This window comes from Corvus cornix, chromosome 2 (assembly GCF_000738735.6).
Source record: "Corvus cornix cornix isolate S_Up_H32 chromosome 2, ASM73873v5, whole genome shotgun sequence".
NCBI classification, from domain to species: Eukaryota; Metazoa; Chordata; class Aves; order Passeriformes; family Corvidae; genus Corvus; species Corvus cornix.
Window position 1 is genome coordinate 122323609 of NC_046333.1, and position 16784 is coordinate 122340392.

Sequence of the window (16784 nt, forward strand, 5' to 3'; positions counted from 1 at the left end):
TTTGCACCTAAAATCTCCTAGATAACCAGTCCTAATGGATTGTGAAAAGCATTAGCAGAAGCAAGCACATACTGACATGATGAAATTTAGATTACTGGGTTAAAAAAAGCTGTCTGTTCCCTGTTCTCCCCCCCACCCCCTCTTTGTAGCAAATAAAAGGAAGAAACATGAGAGATTGTTATCAAATTCTGCTACCAGCTTTATTTTTGTTATTGGTTTTAGGGGGGTGAAGGATTTGTTCTGCTGTTAGTCATGGTCACAACATAAACTTTTCAGATAGATGAAATGGCTTTTTTCCTTCTAGTTTATAGCCATTGACATTTTTTCTGAAAGATGTTGAGTATGGAAATTATATTTATCTCCTACAATGGTAGGAGGTGTAACGTCTCTTAGTTTGTAGTTTCTGTGTCCAGTAGAAAAAAAGCAGAGACAGATACTGTAGATGGCTCAGCTACAGCACGTTGGCATGCACAGCTTCTTGCTCAGATTTAGCCTAATTTCTATTTTCTGCTGTTTCTGTGAATATTAAATGAGAGAATGAGAAGACTACTTCATTTGAAACTTATTTAATCTCCCTTCTCTTAATTTGCTTTGTTTACTGAATTACATTTCCATATGAGAATGGCCTGTAGAACCGTCTCCCCTGACTAAATGGTTCAAATGAGCTATGAGTAAAACCATTTAGATACAATTCCCAACCATGTTTTATTAATTACAACTAAGGATGTTAGTGAGGCTCAGTATGTGCTGAGTTCTCCAGGCTTTTATCCTTGCATCTATGTTATTGTCAGAATCTTTTCATACTGTGTATTTTAACAGAGCACTTAATAAATATGTAATCACAGAATGTCATTAAAAGTTATGTAAATAACTATTTCAAGGTTTTTAATTTAACTCTCATAAAGAGGTTCTTCTTTTAAAGTCAGCACTAGGCTGTATTAATGATTTTTTTAACATATGTCTGTATCTGAAGGGCAAGCTGTAGCCATACGTCACAGAATTTCTACTTTCAAAGTGAACCCCTCCTTTTGGGAAGCAAATGCCAACAACTCCTCACTCTTCATGTTCCTTATTGCTTTTCTGATGGAAAAGCCAACTAAGATATATACTTAGATATATATATACTAGGTAAAGCAAGGCCTTAAAAGCTATGACAGATGATTCTTTTTTTCTTCAGCCAATGGCACCTCACCCTTGTTCACTTGCTGTCTTTCTGTGTACACTGTACATACAGTTTAACCGGAAAAATGGAGCTGTCCAAGAAACCAAGCCTCACAGGAGTGTGGTGAGAGAGCTCACTGTTTACCTGTGGGCAAACACACAGCTGTGCCAGGAGAAACTACTTTGCCTGAGAAGCTTTCCTTGCTGGAACTGGGGTAAAATTTTTCGTGCTGGAGCAGATCTCGAAGCATTAAGTTGCACGGTGTGTGCATGGGGTTCTGTTCCTTTAGGCACAGCAGAGGCACGGCCACGTAACACCATTTCTAATATAAACCACTGGTAAAAACATCTTGGATGGGAAATGACTTGAAAATTATGGGAACTTTTTTCTTCTATTTCCATGCAAATCTTCTGCTTGCTGCTGATCAGATTTTTACATGCCTGAGTACATTATCACATTCATATGCCTTAAGAAATACTTCATGCACACTTTACACTCCTTACTGAACGTATAGACTGTGGATCACAAATGTCAGAGAAGACTTATCTCACTAAAGTTAACTTTAAAATTTTCTGGCATTAAAGTTTTTTCTGTTTATTTTTCTTGAAAATGCATTTTTCTCTCCTTAAAGAGTCTAAGATTTTCTTTAGGAAGAAGGTATTGTGCAGAAAATAAAAATTCCTGAAGTTAAGCTTCATGCTGGTAGAATTATTTTAAAGAACAAGACAGTAATGACTGCTTCCTAAAAATATATTTCCATTAAATAGGAACTACTAATAAAAATTGCTCTACTTTTCAACTAAATATTAGGATTTCAGTACAGCTGGCTACAAGCATGAACTGGAATCATGGAAAACAGTATTTTCAGCTGATTGAGTAGTTAAGCAAATGTAGTGGCTTTAAGACAGTTGTAATGGCAAATTTTCTCTGCGTAAATACTGGCTCACAAATGTAATGTTAGTTTTGAACCTATGAAGACCCTGAGGAGCAGTGAAGCCTAAAAAAATTAATTCCCTTACAAGAAGAGCTGTTAAGTGACCAGTCACTCACCAATTAAAACAAAATTGATCAAACCATCTTGCAGTGGGAATACAATTTGAGATATTAAATTGATAAAGTTACAAAATCCTGTATTGGAAGATAAAAGAAGACACAAAAGGAAGCTTGAATTTTTTTTTAAATTATTTATTTTTAATTGTTTCCCAGAATCACTTTTGTTGAAAACAGTAACTCACAGTTATTTCAAAGGGACTAGAATTTCACCCATTTTCCTGCTTCACACCTTTTTATTTGATTAGTTGTTAGAAAAGTTGCTTCCAGAGAGTGAACAAAGTAATTCATAAACAGGAAAAAGTAGTCTGAAACTCTATTAATAACCAACTTATTTTTATTAGAGCAAATACAGTTGTGAAAACTGTACATTGTACATTTTGGGTCAAGAATTATAAATAGAGAAACTCATAGATAAAGAGTTCATTCTTTGACAGCAAGAAACTTTAAATAGACAAAATGACATTTTTAAGTACATTGGCAGGCTTCATTGTGCTGTCCAAAATGTAGTGTACAGTATAACAACCAATTATAAATAGCCTTTCATGTAAAATACAGCTGTGCACATTTTAGAAAAATACCAACAATTTGTTTGAGCTTTGTTTTTAAAAAAGCTTATAAATCATACATATTTATAAATGGTACTAACATGCTTACTTAAATTTATAAACATTTTTCATAAGCTTTGTTACCCATTATTTCCAGAGCATAAAGTATTTTAAATAAACATTTAATAGGAATTAAATATGTCAGTTACAAAATTACCTCTCCATGTACGGAGACAGGGGGTGACTGAACGGTGGGATGGAACATTTCATCCATTAATTCAAGGCTTACACAGTAACTTTTAAAATTTTGTTCTTAATTAAAAATCACTTTCCTAAATTTAAAACACAATTTAAACTTTGTAGTTTTTTTTTTTTTTAAATAAATATACAAGTTTTATTTTCATTTGCTCTCTTTCTGCTTTCTTCTTTATCCACACTGGTCAATACACAGGATTCTCAACATATTTCTGTAAAAAACACCACGGTGTTACTTGCCCTGCTCGGAGCTGCTTCGCTGCACAATATTTAGTCCATACCTACGGTGCTTTACTATGCCGCATCAAAAAATAGCTAATATATTTTGTAAGAATGTTGCCCATTAAACCATGCAAAAACTTAGAAAGTTTACAAACAGGTTCAAAAACTATACTGTATGAAAAGTTTTCTAACAGAGATAAAATAAACCGTAATACAAGCCCTTTGCTTTTCGCAGCTTTAAATTAAAATGTTTGCTTGCCAAATGATCACACCACATACCTTCAATAAATAAGCATGCATTTGATTAATATAGGGTACAATAATTACAGTATAATGGCACAAAAAAAGAAACGTGATCACATCGTTTGAACGAAGGGCTATGAAACTACTTAAGACAAACTTTCCAAATGAAAAATTTTGAGGCTTTTTTAATGCTGAGGTAAAATTATAAATGGACTTTAAAGACACTGAAGGCATCAAGTTGATAAACAATCACTTAACATTTTAAAATGCTCTACCTGAATGTATTCAACAGAAATCTAGCATTTTAAAATTATGATTTATGAGCATTAGCTAGCTTAACTGTCCTTGGCATTAATGTGCACCCAGACAAGACTTTATTTTAACTGCTGTCAAAATACCTCAGTGTTGAAACATACTAATTCAAATCACCAATCACCACAGCACCAGAATTAAGAAAAAAATAAAAAAAAGTCAACATGCAAACCCTGTATCTCACCTTTCTTGGCTTATTTTGATATTCTATCTCCTGTTTAGAATGTGCTTATACCAATGTAAGATTCTTATTTTTTTATTATGAAAAATTTTCCTTGGTATTGGCGTAAGTATTTGAGCATTTTAAGGAAGATACCAGTACCTTTAAGTTTTGCAGTAATGGTGTATCATTTACTGAACCTTAATGCAAAATGACTCTTCAGGTTTAAGAAAATGAATTTTAAGAATTTTATCCTTGGACTAGGAAAATATATTTGATTTTCTGCTTCTGCTGCTAGGCAGAACTGGTAGCTTTCTCCAGCTTGGACTAAACACTACTTATGGCTATACATCAAATTTCATAAACAACAAATGAACAGAATCATGCACAGGCAAATGAAATTCGATCTCCCAGAACACTGCAGGAGATGTTAAAAGCAGCAGGTAATGGAATAAGACTGGTGACTGATGTTGCTAACTATTTCTTCTAATGAGATAGGAGTGAACGCTGGAATCACTTCCACAGCAACAGAATCCTCTGACCACATTCCTCTGGCAGTCGTTTTCCCATCTCCCCACTAAAAACATCAGACGGTAAAATAGTAAGGCAGCTGTTAACTTCCATCAACAAAAAGTGCAGCTCCGTACATTTCCAGTTTAGTCACACTCTGCTGGAACAGATGGAGAAGCCAACGCACTTCACTGGCAGGGCTGCTTCAGCAGATTATTTTGTTTGTTTTCCAACATGGCTGCTTGCTTCAGCTTTCAGAGGACCCCAAAGCCACGAGCCACCAGCAGAGAAACTGATCTGGGCCCCTGGCTGAATTTTCCAAGTTTCATCTCTCTTGCGTCCCATCCTAATTCCAAGCCTCCTTCCCTGTGTCTGAGTATGACAGGTGCCATTTAAAAGGCTGATGACACAACTGCAGAGAACTGTGGGCTAACACCACTAGTTGTCATGACTTCACTGAAGGGTCAAAACAGTTACAATATTAAATAACTATGTTGAATCACATTCAGGCATAGCTAAAGTGGGGAACATTAAAAGTATGTGAAGAAATTAAATCTTTATCATTTAAGGTGGGATGGATATGGTGAATTTAATACAAAAACAAGACCTTTCTTACCTTTCTTAATTCCAATCAAGTTAGAAAATGGACAAAAAGAATGGCTAAACCAATATTCAACAGCATTACCAGGGCGATCATGACTGAGTTAGGGCCCTGAAAATAAAATAGAGATAACAGAATTAATGCAACCTCCAACATATGCACAGCAACGAACAAGACCCAACTTCACAATTTCTATAGGTTTTGACCTTGTGCTGAAGGAAACAGACCCTGCTGCTGAAACACAGCCACTATCCTTGATATTCAGGTGAGATAAGTAACATCTGTGTGAAAATGAGCTGGATGAATACAGGAGAGAGTATATTATTCACTGTTCTTAATCACACTGAGATAAAGCCACCTGACAAATATGACTGCATAAACAAATGAAAACAAACCCATCAACACAAAAACAATGTCAGCCTAAAATAAAGCAAAACAAAGAATGTGAACTACTTTAGGGAAGCCAGAGTGCTGCTCTACATTCTTACAGTGGGTTCCTTCTCCAGTTCCAGCCCATTTCAAAACAAACGTAACAAAGATGCTTAAGAATACACTTTTTTGATAACCCAAGTGGAAAAGAAAATTTACTTACCAGTGCACTAACAAACCTGTTTCCATTACAGATTAAAATCCATTTTACAGCTGCAAAATTAAACTTGTTTTGATTTACTTGACACTTATCTTACAGACATCTGTACTGAAGAAATGAAAAGTCAAAAAACTCCTTCCATTCCCAGCTAGAGCTAAAATTGGTCAGAAAATTTACATCATTACAAATTTAGTCTTTCTGTAAAGCCAGAGAAGAGTTTTTAATTCTTTTTAGCAATTTTGGATTTTTTTTTTAAATGGATACTTTCTAATTATCAACTTGAAAAAATGTCCCAACAGATGAAAATTCTCAGTTCTGTTCTGCTCTTAATATGCTTGATTTATTACAACATAATTTTACAAAGATTTGTATACTCTTTTATTTCAGAGTTGCACTGTAAGCAGAAACAGAGAAACTTTTCATTCAGACAATACTTTCCTAAATCAAAGATCACGAAACCCACCAGAAAATGTGTGCAGAAAACTATCTTCTGAGCTACACAAGAATCACTGGTTTGCATAAGACGGTATGTATTTCATCAGAAATGATATATTGTTTTCCACATGAGGCATGCCTTGCAGAAGTTCATTATGCTTCATGACAACATAATGCTAACATTAGCTATAATTTCTGGAATGCAAAGGTGTAAGAACTTGCTATCAGTAATTTGCTGCAACAGTGTAACTGGGAAGCCATGGAATAGTACTTGTGTCATTATTATATCACATGCTTTCCTGAAACAGTCTCGTTAAACACCTTCTACCAGAACACACCTTTACACAGTAGATCAGACGGCAAGCCAGAACAAAACACATTATGTCAGGTACTGCTTAAATCCCTGGTGAGTCTAAATCCCATCAGTGCCTCTATCTGTAGCAGCCATCAAGCTCACTTAGCACCAACGCAGAGGTGTCTGTTCACATGCTGAGAACTAGGTATTCAAGTTCAAACAACGATTGAGATTATCAGAATGCCAATTAAATGCTGCCACAAGGGTAATGGTATTGGCAGTAGCACCCACATTTTGCTTAATGGCAGAATGTCTAAAATATTCACTAGGAAATTGAAGACCAGGTTTAATGGCACCTTGGTCAAAGTGATTTTGAATAACAAGCTCCCACTTACCAGCGGTACATTTCAACCATCAGGTCACAGAACAGAAGTGGAACCATATTGCTTCCTCCTTAGTGGAAGTGACTCACCATGTGCCAAAGCATACCAGACACTCGGGGGCAGAGAACAGGCATAAAAGGAAAGCACAGCTCCAGATATGGTTACCACAGCATTGTGAGCAGCCTTGCTCTCTACAGGAAGTGTGATTTGATTACACTATTAATTTCCACTAAGATATGGGTTTCTTTCTGGTGTTAGGCACTGGAACAGGTTGCCCAGAGAAGCTGTGGATGCCCCATTGCTGGAAGTGTTGGATGGGGTTTTGAGCAACTCGGGTCTAGTGGAAGATGTCTCTGCCCATGGCATGGGGATTGGAACTAGATGGTCTTGAAATGTGCCTTCAACTCCAAACATTCTATGGTTCCATAATCCTATGATTCTAATAGGGACTGCCCATGTGATTCAAATCAGGGTAATGGCTCCTTTATAGGCTGAAATCCCACCTGAAGATTTTGCAGTTATACTGCCCCAGGAATTGCAAGGAACTGTAAAAATCATTGCCAAGTACCATTAAAATTCTTTGGGATTTGGCCATCTAGTACTTTGCATATCTGAAAATAACATGTATGAAAATCACATTCATTTTTTCAACTAAAAAAAAAAGGAACCTATGGTGTCTTCACAGGAGCCAAGAACTTGTTCATTACCTGAAATACATCATGGAACAGCATCCTGGTAGCTGCAAGACAGATTTTTGCTGATTGCAGCTCTAACGGCAGCTTGGTATCATTAGTGCACAGTCTCATGGAATTAAGCTTGTTGGAGGGGAAGGGGACCTCTCTTTTGATGCATCTGTCAGTCAGGTTAGGTATAACAATCTCACCACAGCAACATTAGATAAATTAGGCTGAAAACCCCAGGGCTACGCTCTGAATCAAGTCTCATTTACAAAGACAGAAGCAAGTGACACCTTAAGAACTGGGCTGTTGATTTTACATCAAGATCATAGAAAAATATGTTATTTCTTTATGATAATGAGTCTGTGCTTTATAAAAAGAAGTAAAGCTCATATTCTTTGATCTGCTATTTGTATTGTGTTTCACATTCTGACAACTACACCTTTCAGCCCAAAGCAGGATTTCCTGATAAACTAAAAAATGATCAAACAACATTTATGAACACACTGTTATTATGCAATGAACTACTGCCTGTTTTGTAGACACCTACTAAATGAGCATTTAATGCTTTAAGGCAAATACCACAAGTAAGACTTTAGTGTCCTGCAAGGGCTTAAAATAGCAAAAGCCAAAATTAGTTTGAACAGTCCAAGAGTGATTAGAACAGGTGCACTAAAGAAGCTGTAGTAGAAAACCTTCAGTCCTGCTTAAATTTACCCTTTCAGCTTCTCGTAAGTTAGAAATTTATATAGTTGAAAATACAACCATATGATTAGCTTCCATTTGGGGAAGAAAGAAAGTTATTTTCCTAAAATGTAGTGCCAGGAAGTAAAAAGACTAGGCTTGTAATTCCATTGCATTAGGAATGTCCATTAAATTTAGCATAAAGTTCTTGCTCAGAGGTTTTATTTAGGAACAGGCAAATACTGTTCTATTTTTCTAACATCATGGTATTTACAGCCCTTACTAAATGAATGTTAAGTGAACAAAAAGATGAGAATTGAACAAAAATATGGGAGTAGAATCCCTGGGTAACATTCAGGTAAAAGCCAGGCTAAACACTGTGTGTTTAAAAATCTTTACCTGCCAAATGAAAAAAGTTACAGTTTAGTAAAACACTTGTGCCTGAGCTTGTACTTGTTCTAGGGCAGCACATGGACACATATTAAGCAAAAAAAAAGGGTATTCATAAATGTACACTACAATAGTGTTTTGTGAAATTCAATCCTATTTTTCACTCAAATCCAAGAGAACCTCCAATCAGCTCATACTCAAGGTGGGACAGCAGCCTGCAAGCTGAGACTGGGGCTAGAGGCTGCTAATGACCAGTTAGAAACAACAGTACTGGTTTGTGGTCAAGTGTCTCTGAACACTTCACACTGTGGGAAATGTAAGGTAATGTAAAGGAACATGATTCTTGGTGAAAGAGGGGTGATTTATCTCTCATAAATGACAGGTAATGCCTGCAAACAGCTATTTTTGAGCAGCTGATGAACTCACAATTTGTCATTGTGCTTTACATATGATTTAACCTTGATAAAACTGTGACTCTTTCTTATGAGTTCTGGAATGATTTCAAACTTTGTTTTTTTGAACAACAGGGAGTAAGTACGCAGAGAAACACACTTATATGTGTGGCATACGAACTATGTGCTGATATTTTTCAAGTATAATGCCAGAAATGGGGTATCTAGAGAATCAAGACTGTTTCTATATCTTTTTGCACTCAAAAGGCATTCTTAAGGATGTAACACATTCACAGAAAGTACAAAATATGAATTTGATTACTAAAACAACTACTACAAGCTTTGCAAATAAAGCTGTTTAAAGTTCTTAATCCAAATTAAAGTTGATGTTTCATTCAGGTATGAGAAATGGCTTTGATTTAGACACATGGAAGGAAGAATTAAAAATCTTCCCTTCGGGATCTGTGTTCTTAATGCGTTATCACTGAAAACCTGGAAAAAGTACCGCACAACTTTATACAGCACTGTTAGATAATCTAATGAAAAGTGCTCAATAAATGTTAATAGATTCATTTTTTGCATTCCAAAACCATGTTTTATCATTCTCTTTTCATGAGAGTTCTTTTCTCTTTATATTCCTTAACAAATACATTTTAGAACTTTTATGGAGGATCTAAGGCAGACTTACTTTCAAGGCATAACAAAATCATTTGTCAGAATGACTAAAAAGCAATGGCAGTTTCTTACTAAAATAAAATAATTCCCCAATGCAACTCTAGAATTCTGAAGTCTCTCAACATTCAGAAGCACCTGGGATAAGGAGAAGTACATTAATTAGGAAAAGGGAGAATGGATTTAAACTAAAAGAGAGTAAGTTTAGATTGAGTATTAGGAAGAAATTCTTTACTGTGATGGTGGTGAGGCACTGGCACAGGTTGCCCAGAGAAGCTGTGAATGCCTCATCCCTGAAAATGTTCAAGACTATGCTGGATGGCTCTGAGCAACCTGGTCTAGTGGAAGGTGTCCCTGCCCATGGCAGGAGAGTTGAAACTAGATGATCTTTTAAGGTCCCTTCCAACCCAAACCATTCTATCATTCTATTAATCTGGCTGCTCCTCACTAACTGCACTCTTATCTTAGTCACTCCAACACGCTGTTGAGCTCGGTCCTGGAGCACTGCAGAACAGGCTACTGTTTTTCTGAAGCTGAAAGGTGATACTAAAAGTTAAAAGTCTCCAGGCAAAGTTAATAGTCATTCTGTACTGTTTCTCCCTCAGACTGCTAGGCCAATAACCTTCTCTTTTTTGCTTTAATTAGTTTAGCATTTTTACTCTCAGCATTTTGAAGAAATAAGCATGTAGGAAATTTAGCCTGTAAGGGCAAATTTATAGACACATAGAAGACATCTTTGAAAAACACCCACATACATTACATACATCTTAAGGTACTGATATAGTAAAACGAATTCCTAAAATCTACCTTCCTTCCATATTGGAATGCTGGTAATAAGAATAATGCAATTAGGGTGCTCCAAATGAAGTAGATGGACCTGGAGTAGAGCTCCCAGATAACCTGCAATATCGGTGAACAAACAGTAGCTAATGCACAATATCTCATCACTTTTACACCTTTCGTGATAACAGGCTGTAGGTTCATGGTCCTTAGCCTGATTATCCTAGAAGGTCAATAAACTGCTGTTCAGATACCCTACTTGTTAAGATGAAGCCTCCCTCAGCTCCAAAACATTATTTGGAATGAAGGAAAAATAAGGACTATTTCTAGTCACTTATTTTCACCAGAGATGAAAAACAATTCCAATTCAGCCTAAAATTTGTACATGCTCACTCAACATTTACAAGCCTGTCAGCTTTGTGCTACCCTACATAGGAGTCATATCTGTGAGATTTGAAAGGTTAAAGGGCTGATATCAGCTGTAATACAGATTTTCAGATTAAAAAACCTCTGTGAACATCTACTCTGATCCGCACTAAACAGAATAAAAGCCTCCTGCAGAACTAGAGAATATCATCTGGACAAAATGCTCATTATCAAACTTTTCAGTGATGGCTCCAAAACCCCAGCATCTGGAAACTGATGGCACATTTAATTAAGATCATTAAAATCAACTTGAAACAAGCTTTTTATCTGAATCTTTCTAGCTGTTGGATCTTCTCACACATATGCTTGTTAGGCTGGGAAACTGTTTTATAAAGCACACTTACAGAAAGTGATTTAATATGTCAGGGTTTTTTTACCTTGAATCTTTCACTGTAAGATATGTTTTAATCATTCTTGCAGCTCTTTGTGGGACTTCCCCTCAAGGTTTTTTTTTTCATTTTAAATCCCTGATTTACGGACACTCTATTTTATCCTGGAAGTGGTTGCACCCGTGCCAAAAGCAGACAGAACAGACTCCCATGTACTCTTGCTTAATCTTTTCTGTTGATAAATCTAAGGATTATATTAACATCTCTGAACAACAGCAGCAGACTGGGAGCTCATGTTCAGTTGCCCCTCTTGCTCCTGATCCACCAACCTTTTCCAGTTCTGTTCCTGTGTGGCCAGGCTCTGTTAACTGTCTTTCACATACAATATTATATTTTGCTGTGCTGCCCATGGATAATTATACCTGCAGCCTTCTTAGCAGTTGATTTGCATCAGCTTGTATTTGCCTTCATTGTAGACCACTCTCCTGGTCTCTGTGTCTTCTATAAACTTCATGGGCAATATTCTTATGTTCTCTTGTATGTCATTAATAAGAATGTGAATAGAGTAACAGAATTAATGTAAGAATGACCTCACCAGAATAATATCAAATAACTAATGGTTTTCTAATTCTTGAGAACCATCAGTCAGTTTTAAAAAATTCTTGTAATGTGACATTTAGCCTTTGCATTACTCTGGTTTCCTTGTCAGAATACATCACCATGTAAAAGCAAATTAAGTGACCTTCTTGACTGAGGATGATTCTTCTGTCACACCTGAAGATGTCAAACTTGTTTGACAAGACCATTTACAATTCATGTTAGTTGGAAATTCCTCCCCCTCTTTATTTCTAAATTCTTTACTAATGAAGTCTGGAGTCAATTATTCAAGTGTTTTGCCTGCAATCTATACTAGGCTATCTGGATCTCTTTAAATAGGTCATTCTGTTTATCCCCTCAATAATAACACACTATTTGTTTTGTAGAGTACCACCAAAAATGACTCAAAGAAACAATGCTTATAAAAGAGAAATATTATGACAATTATCTCGACCTCTTCATTTACTAAAGATTAATTTTAGGATCTACAGCTAATGCTTTCCCGAGTTTCTCTTGGCCCAAAAATCACAGAATTATCATCATAGATTCTGAATTTCATACCCTGGCTTTTTCTTCTACCATGGAATAGAAATGGTACTAGTCATCACTCCTTTTCTGCATAGCTATTGATAATTTTATTGTTTTTAAATAATAATGAAATTAAGATTCACACTGATCCGAAAGGGTAGTTTTAAAACTCCATTTCCTGATGAAAAGTAAAATTTTTCACATCACTGTAAAACGTAAGCATTTTTAGATGTATGCATTTTAAAACAGCATGCATTTTGGTTCAAATTCCCTGTTTGTAGAGGCCACAATCAACATGGAGAAGAAGCTGAAACTGGGAGGTTGTCTGGACTGGGTCAGACCACAGGCCAGCACCCTGTCTCCAACAGTAGTCAAAAGCAGACCTTTGGGGAAGAGCGTGTGTCTAACTCCAAGTACTGCCCAATTATCTACAGAAGTGCAACACTGTAGGACTTCTTTTTCTGAGTGGGAATATATACATATATATGTACGTGTATAACTGCAGGTATGTATGTACACACATGCAAACCACACCTGTTTGTTTATACATACACACCCTAATACACACAGTAGCATGCTTTTGTGTTTATGGATAGGGTCTCATGGTCTCATGGTTCAGAAGTCTGTCAGTATCTGCCTATCAGCTGTCCCCTCCCAGTTTACAAAACAGATAGTTTGAAGGACTGGAATATTTTTTCCTAACTCCAGTCTGGTGTAGTGGGTTTTAGCTAGCAGACCGCATCCAGATGAAGATTTGACAGAAGTAAGCTTTTCCTGTGCTTAGGTTGCAAAGCTCAGCACTTGGAGGCAAAAGGGCAGTGAAAGTGAAAAGGTTTCTTGCAGTACTTACCGAGCTGTTTCCTACTTCTTTCTCCATTGCTGAATGTGACTCATTATTAGCTGGGTTCTTTGGTGCAGCAAATTCTGGTTTCTTAATTTTTATTTCAGGTTTGTTTTCTTTGGCATCTGGCTTACCCCCAGATCTAGCAGGACTTGGCTTCTGAGAGGGTGGTACCCGTGCAAGTGTTGATGGTGAAGGGTTGGCATATTCATCTTCTTCCCTGAGCTCCTGTGGAAGCGCTGTTGGATTCGTTTTTACATAATAGCCATGGTAGTGACCATGCAGCTCCCCATTCTCTGTGCTGCTGGGATTGTGCTGGGCTGAAAACTTTGGCTGGTGTTTCCCAGCTAGCTCTTCCTTCACTGGTGCTTTTGAATATAAGGGCTTGTTAGTTGTGGGTGTTATATTCTCAGTGGCTAAAAGCTTTTGTTCTTGACTGAGTCTTGCCCCAGAAGTGGAGCTTTGCTTTTTCAGTTGTTTTGAAGGAGAAGTCTCAGAAGAAAGAGGAGGACTAATCCTTGGACTTGCTTCTGGGGTTCGAGGGGGTGTAGTACCTTTTCGATAAAAGTGAGGTGACTCTTTTGGGGTGGGTGGTTTCTCCTGACCTTTTTCTTCAGATTTTTCTTTTGCATCCATTCCTTCTTGAAATTTTTGTTTGATATAATCAGGGCCTGAAAAATAGTGTGAGAAATATTAAGATCAAAACAAAATTCACAGTAAAACTATCACATTGGGATGTCAGACTGCACTGCCTTGCTGAAATGCAGGCAAGGGTGTGTATTACCAAAAATTCATTGACATTCATAGTGATTTACTCCAAATTTCTCAGTCACTGGAGTTACTGTAGTTTTTTGATAATTGTTGGGACTACTTATTAACTTGGCTCGGTTACTCTACATCTTCAGCTTTACAAAGGGCCACAGGATGTAAATTGTTCCTGAGTGAAGTCTGAGTGACTGAAGACTGACTAAGCTTACCTCATCTATCATTCCTTTTCTGAGAGGAATATTTTGAGGTATGTTTTGCTTAATTACCCTAATTGATTTAACTTCTTATGATCAGAATACCTGTTTGATATGTAGGTAATTAACCATCAAAATGAAATGTCTCTTCTGTTCTTATAAGCTACAGAAAAAAGTGCTTGAATCGCCTTTTTTCCCTTTGGGTGAATGTCAGCTTGTCTGATATACACATATATGCACCTTGAACTCTCACATGCTGGCTTTGTCTTCCAGATCAAATAATTTCCATATGAAAACCCAGGTTAAGCACTCTAGTCAGTAATACAACTCCTACTTAGAAGGCAGAGCAGCAAGTATTTAGAACATCCTCTACCTAAATTGTACCTAAACACCCATGTGCACATTCACTACTAGGACTCACTTATCAGAGTGCATGTCTATACAGCTGTTAACATAAACACAAACTGGCTGACATGCTCTGCTCCAAGTTTTGGTTGTCAGATTTAATTGTTTAATGGTAAGACCTGAGCAAACACTGTTGAAGAAACAAAATTGCTGTAAATCTGTACGTATTGCAGGCAGGGTTTTCTGTTTTACTTCCTAGAGGTCACATTTCAGATTCCAGGATCAGTTTCCCATAGAAGTCAGAAGCTGGAGAGCTCTGTGAACAAAGAACTGCCAACAAACTTTCGGTATTTTCAAAAATGGCTTCTGAAAAATATATTGCAACTATTTCTCCACTTCTATCCTTGCTAGCACCACAACTTTCCTTTGATTTTTTTATTCTTCTCTAAGTGAGCCTTATCTGTGCTTTATGTCATAGAGAAATTCTGTGCCCAGGGAAGAATGTCTGCACACATTTTTCTGCTTCTGAGTTTAAAGGAGGCTGTAACTGTGCTAGGCAGATACAGTGTTTTTACAGATGCCAGAAGCATATGCATCACTACGCAGTGCGAAGATGAGAGGAAGGAAGAGCAGCATGAAGCTTTTGGAAGTTACTGAGTCATCTGGTAAGTAAGCACTGCTAAGAAGAATTACTCGGCATGCAAGGTCTTTTGAGCAGGAAAATCACAACATTTTTGGCATCTCTGAAAACCAGGGGTGGAAACAGGGAGCTCTTAAGAAAGAAGGCTAGACACAGACAAGCCAGGATTTGTTCTCAAATGACATTTGAGGAGGAAGTTTTGAGGAGTTAAGCCTGCACAGAGGGAGAGAACTAGAGGCTTGATTCACAGCTTTTTATAATCTTCCTGGTAAAAGGGAAAGGCAGCACAACACAAATTAAGAGTTTCCATATATAAAGTTACAGGTATGATCGCCATTCAAAAAATTCTCCATCACGTCGGGGATTTCCTTCCATCTTTGCTGAGATACATAAGGTAATGCTGAGGGGTTTAACATGCATAAACTTTCATGCATAAACTTTCTTTTTCATATCCTTTCACATTAGATATAATTACAGGTGTAAAGAGAAAAGGATAGCTAAAAGAGCTCTGACTAATCTTTAAGCCCAAGCACGGAGCTGTCAAATTGCAATGATTAATTATTATGGACAAATCCACATTCACATTAGCTTGCTCTTTACAACTGCTGTGGTTAAAACATCCAATTGGAATATTATCTCTTCAGTCTTAAAATGCTGCTTTAACTCTGAAAATTCACATACTGTGACAGCTCTGCACTGCCTTATATATGTAGAGATTTGACTTTTACTAATATCTGACAGCACTTGACAAACTGAAGACACTTTCAGAAGGAAAACATCAGAAAATTACATCAGAAATGACCTCAGGAATGTCATCCCTCTCCATCCTTTCCTACAATCAACTAAAAGCCTCCCAAAGTTGGTCAGAGAAAATCCCATCTTCTCAAGAGACCTCTAAACTCTGTTGGAATTTTTGAAAAAAGAAGGGAGCCCACGGTCTCAGCTGCCCATGTCTCCCCAAGAGACTGGGGGAGCGAAAAGTAAAAAACTTAAAGCAAAACAAAAATATAATCTGGAGCTTCCCAAAGAAGTTAAGTTTCAACAGGCTAACAATACCACATTTTTACTGGATATTTGGCAATATTGGAAGCTATGTGACACTGAGATCCACCAGAGAATGCTGCATCCAAGTAACATCTGAGGGTGTCTGACCAGACATTCAGTCATTGCCTTAACACAGCACAGCAGCCCTCCCTCCCACCCCCAGTACATCACATATGGATATTAGAGATACATCCCTTGCCTCAAATCTTGTCAGGCAAGTCTTTCCAACACTGAAATTCTTGGCTCTATGCTCAAGTTAGCTTTGGAGATTGTCCAAATACTTTTAAAACATCTGTTCGCTGTATCCAATACAATCGGATTATGCACTGACTCCAAGCAGCAAGCAGCAAGAACTCAACTCCCACTCCCTTCTGAGGATTAAGAGCTGCCAGGATTTACCTTTTCCCCTTTGTTTAAGACACTATCTAACACTACAGACATATGTAAGAGAGTCCTTCTTCAGAGCAATCTACAGCACAGGTTTAAAGAAACAAGGGCCAAGGGAATTTGGAAAGAGAGTCACTAACATCTCTTCTTGTAAGATTTCTTAGCTGGCTGATATCTTAATGAGGAAGAGAATAGAACTTGAGGGTGGGAAGAAGGTAAAGGGGGATTATCTGACCAGGAAATAAACACAGAGCTCTGGTTTGCTTCAGTTTGCAGTTCAATCAACCAATAGATCTAGACATGATACATGTGAGTGCCTATGGAG

At 37.2% G+C, this 16784-nt stretch overlaps 1 protein-coding gene across 1 annotated transcript in view; it reads right to left on the minus strand.

Annotated features, from left to right (window-relative positions):
* Positions 1–2527: 2527 nt before the first annotated feature.
* JPH1 (junctophilin 1) overlaps positions 2528–16784 on the minus strand; it is an 83548-nt gene continuing 69291 nt past the window's right edge. The window contains 3 exon segments of the mRNA XM_039549141.1: positions 2528–4918; positions 5079–5174; positions 13091–13752. Coding sequence (XP_039405075.1) covers positions 5094–5174; positions 13091–13752 — 743 coding nt within the window. The 3' untranslated portion in view covers positions 2528–4918; positions 5079–5093.